General features: G+C 45.6%; 1 protein-coding gene across 1 annotated transcript in view; it reads right to left on the bottom strand.

Annotated features, from left to right (window-relative positions):
- The window catches only part of CSTF3 (cleavage stimulation factor subunit 3), a 77,104-nt gene extending 72,634 nt beyond the window's left edge, over nt 1-4,470 (bottom strand). Inside the window, exon 1 of the mRNA XM_032791669.2 lies at nt 4,264-4,470. Within this exon, the coding sequence (XP_032647560.1) occupies nt 4,264-4,293 (30 nt within the window). The 5' untranslated portion in view covers nt 4,294-4,470. The remainder of the gene's footprint in view (nt 1-4,263) is intronic.
- Between the last annotated feature and the right edge of the window lie 15,124 nt (nt 4,471-19,594).

The following is a 19,594-nucleotide window of genomic DNA, read 5'->3' as shown; positions in this document are numbered from 1 at the left end:
AAGTTAGCAGTGGGACATCCAGGACCGAGAAAGGAGGGAGCATCCTGACAACAGCCACGGCAGAAATAAAACACATGGGAAAACAAGGCAAGGACAGTATCACTGAAGCCATGGGAATTCAAAAAGGACATGTAACTGTATCAGCAGAACCAAAGAGGTCAAGGAGAATGGGAATGAAATAAAGAGACCTTGAGATCTGGCCAGAAAGAGGTTGTGAAATACCTTGGTAAAAGTAGTTTCAGTGTAATGGAGGAGGGGAGTGAGTTAGAGGATTTATTTAATCATGTTATTCTCTGTGGTTTCATTTTTACCTTGAAAACCTTTTAATATTCAAGTGTATTCTGTTATCATTGAAATGGGAATCTCAGACATTTTACATTGATCTAGGGAACAAAACTGACACCAATTACACTTGCATCCTGGTAAAATTCTTTACCAACTGCCCAGTCACATATTTTTAGCAACTCAAAATAGTACTACCCAGATAGTGTACTATCCTTAACAAGTATTTCTAAATTTCATTCTGTTACAGATACTTTAGGTGTAGTTAAAATGTTCAAAAGCACTAAAGAGATCTGGACATCTCAGTCACTTAGATTACTGGAAATTTTACCCAGTATGTTGAAGCAGGTGTCCTGATCCTCAGATTAGACCCACATGCTCAAAACCCTGTGTCCGCACAGAGCCCCACTGAAGTAAACTGGGTGGGAGTTCACCAGCATGGATACAGTTAAAGGATCATGGGATCAGTAAGAAACTGAGTTAGGGCAGGGAGGAAAATATTAGCAACCTTTAATATAAACCACACAAGCTTCAAAACGTTATGTGAAATTACATGCTTTAGACAGACTATAAAGAACTCTCAAACTGCATATGCTTAAGGGCCTGATCTCTGAGGTTCTCAACACCCTCAACTCTCACTGGAAAACAGTATAGCCTTGTATACACTAGATAATTAAAGTAGTAATTAAATGGCAATACCAGTGATAGAACTGGTGGGAGATCTAATGCTGACAACAGTCCAGTGGGATCTAGAACTTTTACCATCACACAGATTAATCTTACTAACAGCAGCTGTACCAATGGAAAGTAGCTTATGGACATTTTTCCCTACATTTCCGTACTGCAGACAGTATTGGAGTTGAGGATGCCCTTCAGGACTTGGCCCTAAGGTGCTAAACTGAAATATTTTTCCCTTTATACAAAATTTACTCACATGTAAACATTACTAAAATTGATAACCTCACCACCACCTTCCACTCTCATGCCGCACATCCACGAACAAGGAGTCTTGAAAGTCCTTTGACTATGGAAATCCTCAAACGCATGGCTACACAAGAATTATAATACCAGGAAGCAAACTTTTAGAATGTTTTTATGCTTACTGTGGACAGAACATAATTTATTTTTCATAAATGACTTTCTAATACTCTTTGCAGTGATGTAAGAAGTATACAATTAAGTCACTGCCCAATAATTCTGTCTTGTTGAAATTTCCAAGAAACTATACTAAAAGTTATTTCCAAGAGGTAACACTTCATTAAACAACTTTAAATTGGCCAAAGGATTATCAGTACAATTTTTAAAGAGGAACACTAAGATTTTCCTATGTAATGTTGCATATTTTAAAATATTTAGAGCATAAGAATGGCCATATTGGGTCAGACGAAAAATCCATCTAGCCCAGTAACCTGTCTTCCTACAGTGGCCAATCCCAGGTACTTCAGAGGGAATGAGCAGAACAGGTAATCATCAAGTGATCCATCCCCCGTTGCCCATTCCAAGCTTCTGGCAAACAGAGGCTAGGGACACCATCCTAGCCCATTCTGGCTAACAGCAATTGATGGACCTAGCTTCCATAAACTTTTCTTTTTTTAAAATAAAACCGCTGTTATAGTCTTGGCCTTTACAACACGCTCTGGCAAAAAGTTCCACAGGTTGGGTATGCGTTTTGTGAAGAAATACTTCCTTTTGTTTGTTTTAAACCTGCTGCATATTAATTTCATTTGGTGATCCCTAGTTAGTGTGTTACAGACGCATTATTTACTCCTCATATTTACTTACTCCACACCAGTCATGATTTTATAGACCTCTACTATAGCCCCCCTTAGTCGTCTCTTTTCCAGGCTGAAAAGTTCAAATCTTCTTAATCTTGCCTCATGCAGAAACTGTTCCATACCTCAAATCATTTTCCCCTCCTTTTGTGAGCCTTTTCCAATTCTAATACATCTTTTTTGAGATGGGGTGATCACATCTTCATGCAGTATTCAAGATGTGGGCTACCATGGATTTACATAGAGGCAATATGATATTTTCTGTCTTATCTACTCCTTTCTTAATATCAGAGGGGTAGCCATGTTAGTCTGGATCTGTAAAGGCGGTAAAGAGTTCTGTGGCACCTTATAGACTAACAAACGTATTGGAACACGAGCTTTCGTCGGTGAATACCCACTTCGTCAGACGCATGTAGTGGTATGCATCCGACAAAGTGGGTATTCACCCACGAAAACTCATGCTCCAATTTGTTTGTTAGTCTATAAGGTTCCAATCAACTCTTTGCTCCTTTCTTAATGATTCCCAACATTGTTAGCTTTTTTGATTACCACAATTTTACATCAAAATTAGATAAGTATGGGAGCATCAGAATTCCTGTTGCAGTGAACTTTAGAAGGAAGATGGCTGCCAAGAAGTAAACAGAATAACTGTGATTAAGAAATATTCCATATTGTGAATATTTATTAGCTCAATTTTGCTATATATTTTTGTGAAGTCTACTTTCATTTAGCTTGTTTTAATTTCTTTTACTTTGCAGGCAGACAAGATTTGAGAGCTTTATGTTAAAATAATGAGATTCCCATTCCCCCCCAAGAACCGGTGTTCCTTTGAAGTGTCTCCCTAGAACCTAGACACTCACTTCCCCCACTACTAAAGCCTAGGGTGAGAAGTGGGGGTGATAGTGCTTACAGGGAAACTTCTCTTAACTCTCACCTCCATTAAAAAAATAAGTTCACTAAGAAGGGAAGAGCAGAACCATCAACTTGTATAAGCACTGTATATATGTGGTCTCCATCTCCTCTGAGCTTCTTTCCATCACTCCTCCCTGCTTCAGAAACTTTGAGTTTTCCCACAAAGTGAGAATGGACTTAAAATATAGCTCTGAGTGGCAGAGCAGGCTCTTCAATATCCAAAAGTAAGTAGGTAGGTAGGTAGGTAGAAAGAAAGAAAGAGTGCTGGTAAATAAAGCAAGCATTTCATAGTAACACCAGTTCTAAGGGGGATGATGTACAACATCAGATTGTATCTGCCTATAAAATAAACAAAAACAAGTTAATGAAAAGTTATTTTCCCACAACAACATATTAAACACACAATGAAGATGATGTAATTAAAATGAGGTATTTGCTGCACAAAAAGTAACCGGGAAGAGATTCCCTCCATTACAAATCTGTTCAGGGGAAAAACAACCACCTCTGTTGAACAAGTACGTTTTAATATTTTCATTGTTAAATGTGTTGATTAAAAACATTTTAAAGTACATTACTCTAGTGATTTTTCTAAATTTCAGAAGTGTGTGTTTAAAGGGACACAATCGCTTAGTATAAGCTCAAAGCTTAAATTTATTTTACAAAGGTGAATAAAATATTTGTATATAAACAGCTTAATTGGGTTTCAACTATCCTCTGAAGTCTGAAACCGAGATAGCACTAGCAGTGAAGGGTATACAAAAACTGAAACCGATTACACTTCCTATTGTCCAAGCTGACTCGAAAGAAAACGTGCTTGCCAACATGGACAGGGAAAGCGAATTTTTAAAAATGTCTTCGGTTTAACTAGTCTAAAAGGCCAGCACCAACCGTGGCGCATGCAAGGCGTTTCCCAACTGTATCTGGTTAAATATGGAAGTCTGAGGTTTCATACAACCTGTGTTGGGGTAAGGCGAGAACGGGCCCATTTTTTGATTGTGCCACCATCCTACGGCAAAGCTCTGCCGTTGGTCGAGGAAGCCCTAAGTCTAAAGGGGTGAAAAATAAAGCCTGTGCTCCTCGCCTGTGCTCCGCGCCTCCCACCCACCTCCCTGCTGCTCCCGTGCACACGCCCAGCGGAGCCCTGCGGCCCGACCGCCCCCACCCCGAGAGAAGACTCAGCCAAGCCACTCATCCAAGGCCTACGCGGGCGCGGGTCCCCACTTCGCCGCCGCCCCGTACCGCGCTGCCCACCCCAGGCCGCTGCCCCTAGGGGACCGGCCTCGGAGCTCCCGCTCACCTGGTCGCCAGCGGCTCCCTCTGCGGACATGGCGGGTTAAAACAGGGCCGAGCAGCGGCCCCCTGACAGATTAAAACCCTTTAAAAAGCGGCCAGCGCTGCGGCGGCTCCCAGGGTCCCGCCAGCCACACGGCCGCCGCCGCCAATTCCAGCGACCCAGGGTCCAGAGAATAAAATGGCCGCCCGGCCGCCCTCGATCGGCTTTCACGAGGGGCGGGGGGGAGGAGCGGCACCGCGCGGGGGCTGCTGGGAGCAGAGAATAAAATGGCCGCCCGGCCGCCCTCGATCGGCTTTCACGAGGGGCGGGGGGGAGGAGCGGCACCGCGCGGGGGCTGCTGGGAGCCCGAGGGAGCAGAGTGTACGCGTGAGGACTGCAGAAAGCGACGAAACGGTAGGAGCGCCGCGCTGGGCGGAGACTAGCGGAAAAGGAGGAGACGGAGAGAACAGCATGTCACGCGCACCCTCTGACCTCAGCACGCCGCAGCGAGGCGGAAGTGATTGATGTGTGTACGGTAGGTGGGATTGGTCTATGGAACGAGCAAAAGGAGGCTGCCTTCGCCGGGCCGAAGGGAGCAGCTGGCACTCTCCCGACCTGGTAGTAGTGCCCCCGTGCATTGTGCTGTCTTCCTCAGCTTCTCCGTGCTAACTGCTAGTGAAGAGCAGTCCCTTCAGAGCGCGTTGTGCCAAACTAATGGTGTGACTGTGGTGCGGGTCAGAGGAACCAGGGCCACACCTACAAGAAGTGGTTCTAGCCCCCTAGCCAGAGGGAGATGGGAGAAAGCCTCTTTGAGGCCCTTCTGCCCTCTGATGGTTTCACACTAGCTGGAGAGCCAACAGCACCCCTGGCTGAGGACCTCTGACAAGTGGTAGAAACACCATCAGTCATCTCCCATCTCTCCCACCGTTAGGGTGACCAGATGTCCTGATTTTTTAGGGACAGTCCTGATTTCTGGGTCTTTTTCATATATAGGCTCCTACTACCCCTCACCCCCGTCTCAATTTTTTACATTTGCTGTCTGGTCACCCCACCCACTGTCAACTAGTTGAATTCCCCAATGCACCGACATCACCTACATTTTATATTGAGTGAGCTTCAGGCCCCGATCACGGTTCCAGGCGTCTAACTGCAGTGGCAGGATATGGTGAGATACAAAGCTAGATGTCATCAGCCTATGTCTCCTCTTTAATCCTCTCAACATACTTGTATTCATAGTCAGCAAGAGGGGAGACAAGATGGAAGCCTCTGGAGCTCACACATGACAACACTCTTAAGAATGAAAGCAATTGCCAAACATCACTTTCTGTAAATGCTCAGTGAAAAAGGAATGGGGCCACCAAGAGCAGCCCTGTCAACTTCTGCCACAGTCTGCAGGTGAATCAGTAACTCCTCACAGTCAATAATATCAAAAACAACTGATAGCATTAAATCTATCAGTATGGAAACCCAGTCATCCTCACTAGGAGGAGATCTACCAGAAGTGCAGTTTCTGTTTGAAGACCTCGGATGTATAGGTGTTCTAGAAGATTAGATATTGTGCAATAATTAACTAGCTTGTTAGAATCATGTGGGTTCTTCTGCACAACAGCTTACTTAAGGTAAGCTGACATCCTGCCCTCCATAAGGAAAGCATCAACAATGTCCACCAACAGTGGATCAGCTTTTTCACCTAGCAGGCCCACGTCAGCCAAAAGGGACTCCTCTTAAAAGGACAGGTTATACGATGAAGAGCTCCCAGCACCTCTAGTAACTTAGTATTACCCCAAACTCATCCAGAGAAGAAAGCGTTTATACTGCTTTGCAGCCACAGAACCACACAGCTCACCCTAAATCTGCTCAATTTTATCTGCAAAATAATCAGAAACTTCTCCACAACAGGAAGAAATTTAGATTAACCAACCTGTCTACTTTGAGAAACAAATCCACTATTTATTATTTATTTGCATTATCACAGTACCACTGCCTAAGAACCTTTAGCGGGAGGTCCTTCGTTCTGAGCCGGAGTGAGGGACCCTCCACTGAATTGCTGCCGAATACCTGAATGTGCCGCCTCTCTCTGGAGTGGCCGCCCCAAGCACCTGCTTGTTAAGCTGATGCCTGGAGCCGGCCCCGCATGGAAGTCTGAGGAAGAGGTGCACACTGGGTACTTGACTGAAGATAAACGATGTCTATAGCATCCTAGCCAACTCACAGTAGAACAGCTTATGACTGTTTTAATCATACTGTTAAACAATAGACTACAAATTGAAATTTGCAAGGTATTTATGTGCTAAACATTTGTACGCTCCTGCATGCTTCAAGCCACCATTCCAGAGGACATGCTTCCATGCTGGTGACACTCGTTAAAAAAAAATGCGTTAATGACATTTGTGACTGAACTTCTTGGGGGAGAATTTTATATCCCCTGCTCTGTTTACCCACATTCTGCCATATATTTCCTGTTATAGCAGTCTCAGATGATGACTCAGCACATGTTGTTTTTTTTAAGAACACTTTCCTGCAGATTTGACAAAACACAAAGAAGGTACCAATGTGAGATTTCTAAAAATAACTATAGCATTCCACCCAAGGTTTAAGAATCTGAAGTGCCTTCCAAAATCTGAGGAGGAGGAGGTATGGAGCATGCTTTCAGAAGTCTTAAAAGAGCAACACTCCAATGGGGAAACTACTGAACCCGAACCACCAAAAAATAGAATCAGCTTTCTCCTGGTGGCAGCTGACTCAGATAATGAAAATGAACATGCATTGGTCCATTCTGCTTTGGACTGTAATCGAGCAGAATCCGTCATCAGTATGGAAACGTCCTCTGGAATTGTGGTTGAAGCATGAAAGGACATATGAATCTTTAGCACATCTGGCACGTAAATATCTTTCAACTCCAGCTACAATGGTGTTAATTTTTACAATGTCACTTTAAGGTGACATTGTAAAAAAGAAGCAGGCAGCATTATCCCCTGCAAGTGTAAACAAACTTGTTTGTCTGAGTGATTGGCTGGACAAGAAGTAGGACTGAGTGGATTTGCAGGCTCTAAAATTTTACATTGTTTTATTTTTGAATGTGGTTTTTTCTGTACATAATTATACATTTGTAAGTTTGATTTTCATGATTAAGAGATTGCACTACAGAACTTGTATTAGGTGAATTGAAAAATAGTATTTCTTTTGTTTTTTTTACAGGGCAAATACTTGTAATAAAAAATAAATAAAAAGTAAGCACTGTGCACTTTGTATTCTGTGTTGTAATTGAAATCAATATCTTTTAAAATGTAGAAAACTTCCAAAAATATTTAAATGGAATTCTGTTTTTCACAGTGCAATTAATCTCATGATTAATTTTTTTAATCGAAGGATTAAATATGATTAATTTTTTTAATATCTTGACAGCCCTAATAACTCTTTATTTGTCGTTCTCCTTTTCTCTATCTGCTGTTTGCTTGTTTTCCTGTCTTTGGACTATAAACTCTTCAGGGCCCTTCTTCTTTGTTCACTGACTGCTATTGGTAATAAATAATACTCCATTTTTTAAAAACAGAATTACCTTCTTATTACAATGCAGGCACAAAGTAGGCCAGTATGAAATAAGGGAGCAGATCCTTTAGTGGTGTAAACTGTCACTCCATTAAAATCAGTGAAGTTCAATGGAACCAGGACAATTTACACCAATTGTGGGCATGCCCCATCGTCTTATTTCTTTTACAGCCCAACATTAGAGAATTAAAAGAAGCACCTAAAAAGGGCATGTCTACATACGAAATTAGGTCAATTTAATATAAGTCAATTATTTAGAAATCAATTTGATATAGTTGATTGTGTGTGTCCCTACTTAAGACCATTAAGTCGGTGGAGTGCATTTACAGTACCTAGGCTAGTGTCAACTTTCGGAGCGTTGCACTGTGGGTAGCTATCCCACAGTTCCCGCAGTCTTTGCCGCCCATTGGAATTCTGGGTTGAGCTCCCAATGCCTGATGGGGCAAAAACATTGTCATGGGTGGTTCTGGGTACATGTCATCAGCTCCCTCTCCCCCCACAAAAGCAATGACAAAAAAACGTTTCTCGCCTTTTTTCCTGAGTTACCTGCGCAGACGACATACCACGGCAAGCATGGAGCCCGCTCAGCTCACTGTCACTGTACGTCTCCTGGGTGCTGGGATTGGGAGTGCAGCCCAGAATACCAATGGTCGGCGGAGACTGCGGGAACAGTACAGTAAGCCAACCCTGTAAGCCATGTTGTCAGTCACCCCTCTCCGAGTGAGAGCAATGGCTGAGAATCATTTCGCGCCTTTTTTCTGCACAGATGCCATACCATGGCAAGCATGGAACCCACTCAGATCGCTGCGGCAGTTATGAGCACTGTAAACACCACGTGCATTATCCTGTAGTGTATGCAGCACCAGAACCTGCAAAAGTAGGCGAGGAGGTGACGGCAGCGCGGTGACGAGAGTGATGAGGACATGGACACAAACTTGTCTCAAAGCATTGGCCTCAGCAATTTGGCCATCCTGGTGGCAATGGGGCAGGCTCATGTCATGGAACGCCAATTCTGGGCCCGGTAAACAAGCACAGACTTGTGGGATCGCATAGTGTTGAGGTCTGGGATGTTTCCCAGTGGCTGTGAAACTTTTGCATGTGTAAGGGCACTTTCATGGAACTTTGTGACTTGCTTTCCCCTACCCTGAAGCTCAAGAATTCGAGCAGCACTCACATTCCAGCGTAGTGGTCATAGCCTTATCTTGGAAGTTTGCTATGCAGACAGCTAGCTGGTCAGTTGGGATAAATTTGGTATTGCGGCAAATTTATGTGTGTGGCTGCTGTGATCCAAGTTAGCAACATTGATCACTGAGTGCTGCTATCGAAGGGTTTGGGACTCTGGGAATGTGCAGGTATAGTTGCTGGCTTTTGCTGCACTGGGATGCCTAACATGTGGCGGAGCAATAAGACAAACCATTCTATCTTGGGCCAGACACCAGACAGCCGTAATAACTGAAAGGGAGGTACTTTTTATGGTGCTGCCATTTCACTGTGGCTGTGCGGATTCACACAGGACGTTTCACCACATCAATGTGGAGGGCTGGGGGAAGGTACATTGATGCTCGCATCTTCAGAGTAATCTGGTCTGTCCCAAAATCTTCAGTTCCCTGTCCTGGTTGAGAATCCATTGCGGAGGCCGCCCATGACAGGGCTGGGGTGTTGTAATAGGGGCACCTCTAATGGCATTGAGCTCCATCATAGAAGGCAGCATGTCTGGGCTCGTGACCCGGGTGCTGTTGTGTCCTCTGGTTTTTTGGTAGTCTGGCAGCTCACTCCCTCTAAATTGTCACGCCGGATGCACTGCTGCAGGTCCCTGTTATGTCTTCTGTCTTTCATGCCTTGGAGATTTTTTCCAATGTATGGATTTCGTTCTTTTCGAACAGGAATTCTAATAGCATTGGAGATCGTCTCCCCCATACAGCGGATCAGATTCCAGTACCTCCCATTCGGTCCATGCTGAGCTTTTTGTGATATCTGGAGACTCCATTGAGCATGAATTGCTTCCTTTATCAACGTGCATGGGCTGAATTGTGGGAAAGCGTATCACTGCCATACCTACCGTTCTGACACGAATGCCTCACAGCCTCAGAACATACTGCCATCATAATCAAAAGCTGACCAAGAGGTCGTCGTCATCACATGAATAGGTCGGATATGAACAGAGGCTGCTAGGCAGCTCTCTACTCCACATTCGTACAGGCATTATCTCTATCACTGACTGATTACAAAAAGAAACTTACACCATCTACTCAAAAACTCCTGAGAGCGCGGAACTGATCTGTACAGAGTCAACTCCTGAACCCGACCAGGTGTGATTTCTTTGCTACCCAAATCCAAAACCGTGGAAATTCCTGGATCCCCATCTCTCAAGCCCATGGACCTCCACAGCAGGTATTGTTTGGCTATGTGCTCTCTTCAGGCCTATGCTACCGCACTCCCAGCTATCTCGAACACCACTACTTACTTGAGGCAGACTTACAATCCATTGGTATCTTCCAGAAACACCATTCTGCCACTACGGTTGGAAGCCCTCGTACACCAAATTCCACAAAGATGGACTTACAGCCATCAGGCATAGTATCACCTTATAATCATCACGGTACCTGTGGCTGACTTCGTGATTTTGTCCTACCCAACTATTTCACATTTGGGACAATATATACCTTCAGTCAGGGGCATTGCTATGAGTACCCCCATGCCCACAGATGCAACATTCTTTATGACTGACTTAGAGCAGGCTTCTTAGCTCTTGTTCCCAACGCCCCTACTCTACTTGCGCTACATTGATGACATCTTCATCATCTTAAGGACTCCCTTGGAACCAGAAGCCATTGAGGATTCCACTGTGATTTTTAATGTTTTCCCTTCCCACCATCAACCTCAATCCGTAGACCAGTCCACAAGCGGTCCATTTCCTAGAACTACTGTGCCCTATAAGTGCTGATCACTTATGCAATACTGGAAAACCCCTACCGCAGATAATTATATACTACTGCCTCAGCTTCATCCGTACACACACACGTCCATTGTCTCACGCAAGCTAAAGTACAACCGATATTGCTCAACCCTCAGAAGATAGAAGATAACCTACAGGTATCCTCTATTATCAAGATTTTAAACTACTACCACCTGCTGAAGTGAAAAAAGATGTTAGGCAGACGAGTACCAGATCACCCTACTTACAGGACGCCCAACAAGGAATAATCAGAATGCCATAGCCATCACCTACGCCCCCAACATAAAACCTCTCCAGCGCATCTCAAGATCTACAGACCTATCCTTAAAGATATCCCTCACTCTCACGATCTTGGAGGACGGCCAGTCTCGCTTAGCAGCCTCCCAACTGAAGCAATACTCACCAGAACCCCATAGAACTATTCACTAACCAGGCCTGATCCTTGCACAAAGCCCATTGCAGCTCTGTCCACTATCTATTAAGTGACACGTCTAGACCTACCATCATTCACTCCATCAGCGGGCTCATTCCCTTGCAAATCTAACAATGTGTATCTGCCATATGGCCAGCACGGCCCTCTGCCAGGTACATTGGGCCAAACCGGGCCAGTCTCTACGCAAGAATAAATGGACCAAATTGGGAATCAGAATCATTTTAACATTCAAAATCAGTGGGAGGAACACTTCAGCCTCTCTAACCACTCAGTGACAGCTTGAAGTAGCAATTTTGCACAAAAACTTTCCAAACTGACTACCAAGAGGATGCTACTCGATTAAATGCAAATTAGATACAATTAACTCAGGCCTAAACAGAGACTGGGAATGGTTGGGTCATTACACTAATTGAATCTATTTCCCTATGTTAAGTTCTCCTCACGCCTTCTATGGGTCAACTTAATTATCACTTCAAAAGTTTTTTTCCTCCTGCTGATGATAGCTCATCTCAATTGATTAGACTCTTCCTGTTGGTATGCATACTTCCACCTTTTCATGTTCTCTGTTTGTATAAATATCTCCTGTCTGTGTGTTCCATTCTATGCATCTGAAGATATGAGCTGTAGCTCACGAAAGCTCATGCTGAAAAAAAATTTGTTAGTCTCTAAGGTGCCACAAGTACTCCTGTTCTTTTTGAGGATACAGACTAACACGGCTGCTACTCTGAAACATGAGCTGATGAGCTCTGCATGGTCACCTGTGCGGATCAGCTCGCCACACTGGCCAATCAGGAAATGAAATTCAAAAGTTCACAGGGCTTTTCCTGTCTACCTGGCCAGTGCATCTGAGTTGAGGGTGCTGTCCAGAGCGGTCACAATGGAGCACTCTGTTAAGTTGACAAAAATGGCTTCGTCGTGTAAATGGGTGCAGAGTTAAGTTGATCTAATGCTGCAAAATTCGACCTAAACTCGTAGTGTAGACCAGGGCTAAGTTACAGAAATAAAATTCCCTTAGAAAAATGCCTGTAGATGTTTTGGTTTTTGCAAGTTCTGGTTGAAGCTTTGAATTATTTTTCAATTACGTTTATTGGCTTTCATGGAAGTGTGATTGAAAAGGAATTTTATTTCATGTGTGGGAGGTGAAGTCTGTTACCTAACAAGAGTCAGCCCGAATGCATTTGAAAGGCTGTGTTGTTTGAATTATAGATTGTGTTCGGAAATAACATGAAAAACAGTTTATAGATCTAAGCTTGCTTGTTACACAGAGCTTCTCTTAATTTTTTGAAAGGCTCACATAGTTAAAGCAACAAGACAATTTCTAATTTGAACTACACGGTAGTGATTCATGCTTTGTTCAGTAATAGGCGTGAAGCTGAAGAGCAAATACACAACTAGATGTGAATTATTTGAGTAATTCACTGTGGACTCCACTGCTCAATAACTGATTATGGCAGGAGTTATGCATCAGTGGATGAACACAAAGGAGTTTATGTATGGTACCAATATTTATAGCAGCTGTTAGTGTGGCACCTTAGGTGCTTCAATTACAAAAATTAAAGATACAAATTACTTGCTGCTTGAAGAAACAACTAAAGTAGAATCAGTCAATCAAATGCTAAACAAGATAAATTGACTTTACATTACACCCTGAAAGTTGTGAATTTCAAACCCTGGCAGACCACAGTGGACCAAATTTCAAAGGCAGCTGCTCTCAGAGATAGCCCAATCATTGGTTGCCCAGCTGATATTTAACTGTTACCTCAGAGTATAGAGTAAGAGGTAATTGTTCAAATAACTGAATCTCAAGCTATTCAGAAATTTCTTGCTGTCAAACATTCAGCCCACTTCATGTATGTGGCCCTCATGACATATTCCAATTGTCAGAATCTAGGCTATAGTGTTTTAAAAACATAAATTTTGAAGAAAACCTACTAAATGTGAACTGAATGTAGTGGATAACTATGGGCTTGGCTACACTGGAGAGATGCAGTGCTGGTAGTGGCTTTACAGCACTGCAACTCGCTCACTGTCCACACTTGCAAGGCACATACAGCGCTGTATCTCCCTGGCTACAGCGCTGGTTGTATTCCACCTCGGCCTGGGGAATAATGACTGTAGCACTGCTGATGCAGCGCTGCTCCACCAGTTTGGCCACCAAAAGCGCTGTTGTTGGCCTCCAGAGGTATTCTGCGGTATCCCAGAATGCCTATTCAGCCACTCTGCTCATCATTTCGAACTCTGCTGCCCTGGCCTCAGGAGACCCACCCTTTAAATGCCCCAGGAATTTAAAAATCCCCTTCCTGTTTGCTCAGCCAGGTGTGGAGTGCAATCAGTGAATCTTTCCAGGTGACCATGGCTCCACGTGGCAAATGAGTCCCAGCATGGAGCAATGGCGAGTTGCTGTACCTCGTCAGTTTTTGGGGGGAGGAAGCTGTGCAGGTCCCAGCTGCCTCCAGCCGTAGAAATACGAGTACCTAGGGCAGATATCAGGGCCCATGCTGGAAGGGGCATGAGGGACGCGCTGCAGTGCAGATGTTAAGTGACAGGAGCTAGCGTAGTGCTTATTCGCAAAAGCTCGCGAGGGAACGTGCCTGCTCTGGCGCTGCACCCCACGAGCCTGCCGTTTTTACCAAGACTGACGCCAATCTTGGTAAGGGACCCACCACCACTCCGAGGACACGTGGACCTTCAGAGTGGGGGGGGGTGCGAGAGGGAGGAGCAGGTGTGAGGAGAAAACGAGAGTGAGGGTACTGGGCTGGACGAGCCCCAGGTCCCAGGAGCATGCAGCAGGAGCCTTTCTCAAGCCGAGGGGAAGAGCCAGTCACAGCACCAGTACTTGGAGAGGACTCAACAGAGAAGCAGGTTCCGTAAGTGGCTTTTATTTTCAGGATGGAAATTTTTCAGGAGAGGAGGGAGGGTGGCTGCAATGCATGCATGTCTAGATGTGGAATAGTGCATTGAGGAGTCTATCAATGTTGCCGGTAATCGCGCCTCCCGTAATCTCTTCAAGTTTCAGCCAGAGCATGGGCAATGCGATTGCGCAAGTTTATGGGAGCCCTGTGGTACTTGTCAGTTCGGCGAAGGCGTCTGTGCACGTGCGCAGGGGTGGGGGGACATTGCTGCAAACAGACAAGCTGCATAGGGCCAGGCAGACTTCCGCATTGCTGTAGAAGCACCCTCCCGCTTTCCAGAGTGACCCGCGAGCCGCGGAGATTCTTCGGATTTATCCTGGTGGGGAAAATGTTGGGTAGTGTTCAGTGTCGATCCTCCTGCGACTGTTTGTTTCCCAATGACGAATCCCCAAGCGACAGTTAAGCCTGAAGGCATCAGTTATCCCCCATTCTCCCATTATCGGGGGTCTCAGGTTATGCTGCCCCTCTCTTTGGATAGGAATTTGGTGAAGTTGTGAGACTGTTACACTCCTTAACCTGTGTGGAATGCACTGTCTGGTTATACAATGTGCTATTGTTAAAGTGTTGCTTTTGCCTTTACAGAAGCAACCTTGAGATACCATGACCGTTGTTCAACATCTCAACTACAAAACCTCCGAAGAAGCCACGAAAAACAAGAAGCAATGCTGAAAGCAGATTATTGCGAGCAAGAAATTTTTTTCTGTCACAGAGCAATCAAAAGTGCAGCGACTGGAGGAAGGAGAAAAGCCGGTCCGCAGAAACGCAAGTGGACAGGAAGAAAGACAAAGCAACTGTAAGCTCCTGGACGCGCCAAGTGGACTCTATCAAGGCGCTCGTGCCTGCAGGCATGTAGTACCGTGCTCGCCCTCCCCCGTCCTCAACAGCTCTTTCCCTTTGCCCCAATGTCAGCTCAAAACCTCTTACTCCCCGCACTCAGGTTCTTACCACCCAGCTGCCTCCAACAACCTATAGTTCAACCACCAGCCCTGGACTCACTCCCTCTGCACTCACCCCCATCACGACTGCAGTATAGGCTCCTGAAGTGCAGCAGTCTTGCACACGACCAATAGACTATTCAAACCGAGACTGTTACAGATTCCCCGAACCCACCCCCTGCCCTTTTAGGTCCAAAGTTGTGTGCGGTCCACAAAGTAATTTTTCTTTTCAATAAAATGAATTCTTGGCTTTGGAAAACAGTCTTTATTATTGCACGGAAGTCAAAGATGACTTAGCCCGGAAAGAAAGGCACTGCAAATCAGCCTTAGGGAAAAACAGAGTCTTATAACATTGTACCTCTGCCTTTCCTTCCCGTGGGCCCCAAAAGGGGCACCAAACATTCACTATTGGTTTTCAGCCACCTCATTCCACTTAAGGCATCCTCATCCTTTGCAGCCCTAGTGCTGGGCCTCTCTGAGTGCCGCTCTTTGGTGTGCAAATTCAGCCTCAGATTAAAACTCCGGAGGTCCGTGCCTGACTTAGGAATTCTTTCACCTATCCCTTCATCAAAATTGTTATGGAGGGTACGCACGCGGATATAACCGCAGGGATGCTTGCATTCCCCCAAGGTAGCTCCCATACAGAGATCGCCAGCACCCTTTAAATGCCAAAAGCACACTGAATTAGTCATTCGGCACCACCTTAGCTGTTGTTGAACTGGTCCTTGTCGTCAAGGTTCTTGTATAGTGGTTTCATGAGCCAAGGCATTAACGGTAAGCGGGGGTCTCCAAGATCATAATGGGCATTTTGGAGTCGCCCAATGTGATCTTCAGTCTGGGAAAATAGTCCCTGCCTGGCACTTCTTGAACGGCCAGTGTTCTGAAAGATGCATGCATCATGCACCTTTCTGGGCCAGCCTGTGTTAATGTCAAGGAAACGCCCACAGTGATCCACAAGCACCTGGAGAACCATGGAGAAGTACCCCTTCCAATTAACGTACTCTGATGCTAGGTGGGGTGGTGCCAGAATAGGAATATGCATCCCATCTATTGCTCCTCCACAGTTAGGGAAACCCATTTGTGCAAGGCCATCCACAATGTCCTGCACGTTCCCCAGAGTCACGGTTCTTCTTAGCAGAATGAGGTTAATGGCCCTGCAAACTTGCATCAACACGATTCCAACGGTCGACTTTCCCACTCCAAACTGGTTCCCAACTGATCGGTAGCTGTCTGGAGTTGCCAGCTTCCAGAATGCAATAGCCACCCGCTTCTCCACCGGCAGGGCAGCTCTCAATCTCGTGTCCTTGCACTGCAGGGTGGGGGCGAGCCCAGCCCACAGTCCCATGAAAGTGGCTTTTCTCATCCAAAAGTTCTGCAGCCACTGCTTGTCATCCCAGACTTCCATGACAATGTGATCCCACCACTCAGTGCTTGTTTCCCGAGCTCAAAAGCGGCGTTTCACGGTGCTGAGCATTTCCGTGAATGCCACAAGAAATTTCGTGTCGTACACCTCAGGCGACTTGCTATCATCATCTGACTCCTCATCACCTTGGATCTTAAGGAATAGCTCAACTGCCAAATGTGATGTGCTGGCGAGAGTCGTCAGCATACTCCTCAGCAGTTGGGGCTCCATTTCCCACAGAAATCGCGCTCAACAGAAACTGTTGAGAGAGTCAAGATGGTGCCAAACGTGGACGGAAAAACAGGGATTGCTGGGATGTGAAGCAATGCATCATGGGGCTTTGGGACAGGAAGTAGAATGACCCGCCCCCTTCCCACAACCCATGGTGCCAGAACGGGAAGAGGTGCTCTGTGGGATAGCTGCCCATAATGCACCACTCCCAACACCGCTGCAAATGCTGCAAATGTGGCCACACTGCAGCACTGGCTGTCAGTGTGGCCACACTGCAACACTTTCCCTACACAGCTGTACGAAGACAGCTTTAACTCCCAGCGCTGCACACCTGCAAGTGTAGCCAAATTCTATGTCTTCCTGAGTCTAGAGACATCCTGAGGCTAGTTCCTCACTAGAAATGGTGATACAGAAGCATAATTGCTGCTGCATTGCTGTAGCACTGTAGTGTAGCCCCTACAGCGATGGAAGAGGTTCTTTTATCATCAACAAATCCACCTCTCTGGGCTTGGCTACACTTGCAGATGTAGAGCGCTGGGAGTTAAATCAGCCTTCAGAGTCTGCAGCAGGGAAAACGCTGCCGTGTGTTTACACTGTCAGCTGCAAGCGCACTGGCGTGGCCACATTAGCAGCTCTTGCAACACCACAAAGAGCAGTGCATTGTGGTAGCTATCAAGTGGCTGCAACGTGCTTTTCAAATGGGGCGAGGTGGAGTGTGACAGGGAATGTGTTGTGTGTAAGTGGAGGGAGAGACAGTGTGTTTTGTGGGGGCTGAAAGCGTGTCAGCATGCTGTCTTGTAAGTTCAGACAGCAGCAGACTCCTCCTCCCCCTGCCTCTCTCTCTCACACACTCACAACAGCAGCATTCCACACTAATGGTTTGCTTTGTCCTGGAGCAGATAAGCAGTCAGAAACGGAGCTTTGAAAGGGGATATCCGCATGCCTGCAGCCAATTTCAAAACAATGAGAAGAGTGGCCACTTGACTTCAGGGGATTATGAGATGTTTCTGGAGGCCAATCACAGCACAGTGATGCAACACCTTGTCCACACTGATGCGTGGGTATTTCAGCATAGCCAGCTTTATGCTTCTCATGGAAGTGGATTACCAGGAGCGCTCCAGCTTCAGAGTCCAGGTGCTCTACGTGCCTTGCCAGTGTGGACACTTCAGGAGTTAGGGCGCCCGGGGCTGCTTTAATGCTTTCTATCTTGCAAATGTAGCAAAGCCCTGAGAGGTGGAAATAGGTTAATGGAAGAATTCTTCTATCGACCTAATGCTGTTTACACTAAGGCTTGGACTGGCTTAATTATGTAGCTCAGAAGTGTGAATTTTTCACATCCTTGAGTGACGTAGCTAGGTCAGCTTAAATTTTAAGCATAGAGCAGGCCTGAAACAAAGTCTCTAAGAGGTGTGAACTGTCCTGTTCAATTCTTATGGGTTATGTCTGAAACCCAGAGCTCTTCACCTCATCAGAGGGCTCTGTGGGAAGCCTTTACTCTTCCCATTCCATCATAGGTCTTCTAGGGTAGTGGGGTAGTGCAGAGTATACCAAACAGAGTCCTTCACTGGGTAGGATGGATGGTTGCTTGCCTGAAGACAAGGAAGCATTGGTCAGAGGTTGTGGGGGGAAGGAGTCTACCTAGGGAAAAGTGGTGGTAGGCCCCACCATCAGGTCAACAGATATCTTGTGTGGGTGGCTCATTACTACATAAAGGCTATATTCTACCCTTGAACTTTGTGCGATCTTCCCATTGATTTCAATGGATGTTCTTTGGTTTGAAGGGAGAATGTAGTCCAAAATGCATACCTCATCTCCACAGACCATAATTAAAAAATTGAATTCATCTGACATTCCACACACACTATAAATGCAGAGAACCTAACTGTATTTCAAGAATCATGGACACATTTGATATAGCCACCTTTTGCCAAAATAATTCAGCTGAGCTGTCCTATTGGCTTTGTTGCTGCTCCCAGACTCTCAGATACAGTGAGGGTCCCTTTTATCATCTATAATGGCCAGAAGACTATAGTTATTTCTGATCTAAATTGCAGCCAGGAAGATTTAAGTTAGACATTAGTAAAAACTTCCTAGCTGTAAGGAGTGCACTGGAACAAATTACCTAGAGCAGATGTTCTCAAACTGGGAAGTGCAGAATGTATTCTGGGGAGCCTGAGAAGCTTTACGGAAAAAAAGTTTACTATGCACACTCAGAGTTGGGCAGCTAGAGAGTGATGGCTGCTGGATGGCTGCTGAGCTGTGAAAGCAGTACCACCACCAGCAGCAGCTCAGAAGTAAGGGTGGCAATACCATGCCATGCCACTCTTACTTCTGTATTGCTTCTCGCGGTGGCACTGCCTTTAGAGCTGGGTGCCTGGCCAGCAGCTGCCACTCTGCTCTGCCTTCAGAGCTGGGTGGCCAGAGAGTGGCGACTGCTGGTCAAGGTCCAGGAGGGTGTAAACTACCTCAGACACCAAGAAGGGGGCATGATCAAATAAGTTTGAGAACCACTGACCTGGGGAGTTTATGGAATCTCCATCATTGGAGATTTTGAAGAACAGGTTAGTTAGACAAACACCTGTCAGGGATAATCTAAGATAATACTTAGTCTTGCATCAGTGCAGGGGACTGGACTAGATGACCTGTCGAGGTCCTTTCCACTCCTACATTTCTATGATTCTTTCTGATTCATGCACTCCTTTGTCATCATCAGTCTTGAGTATGGCAGGTATCCTCATGTACCTAGGGATAGCTTAAAAGATCAGCCAGGAGCTTCATCTGATGCAGGATGCCTTCTGAGCGGAATGGGCAATTGCAGGCATCTAAAGTGTACTCAAGTCTTTGTGATCATAGCTTGTTCACTACCAAGTGCAATTCAAGGTGTTAGTGATTATCACCCTATGGGATTCCGCAGGGGTCTGTTTTGGGACCAGCTCT

This window comes from Chelonoidis abingdonii, chromosome 4 (assembly GCF_003597395.2).
Source record: "Chelonoidis abingdonii isolate Lonesome George chromosome 4, CheloAbing_2.0, whole genome shotgun sequence".
NCBI classification, from domain to species: domain Eukaryota; kingdom Metazoa; phylum Chordata; order Testudines; family Testudinidae; genus Chelonoidis; species Chelonoidis abingdonii.
Note: the sequence above shows the minus strand (reverse complement) of the source record. Positions and strands in the feature narration are given on the sequence as shown.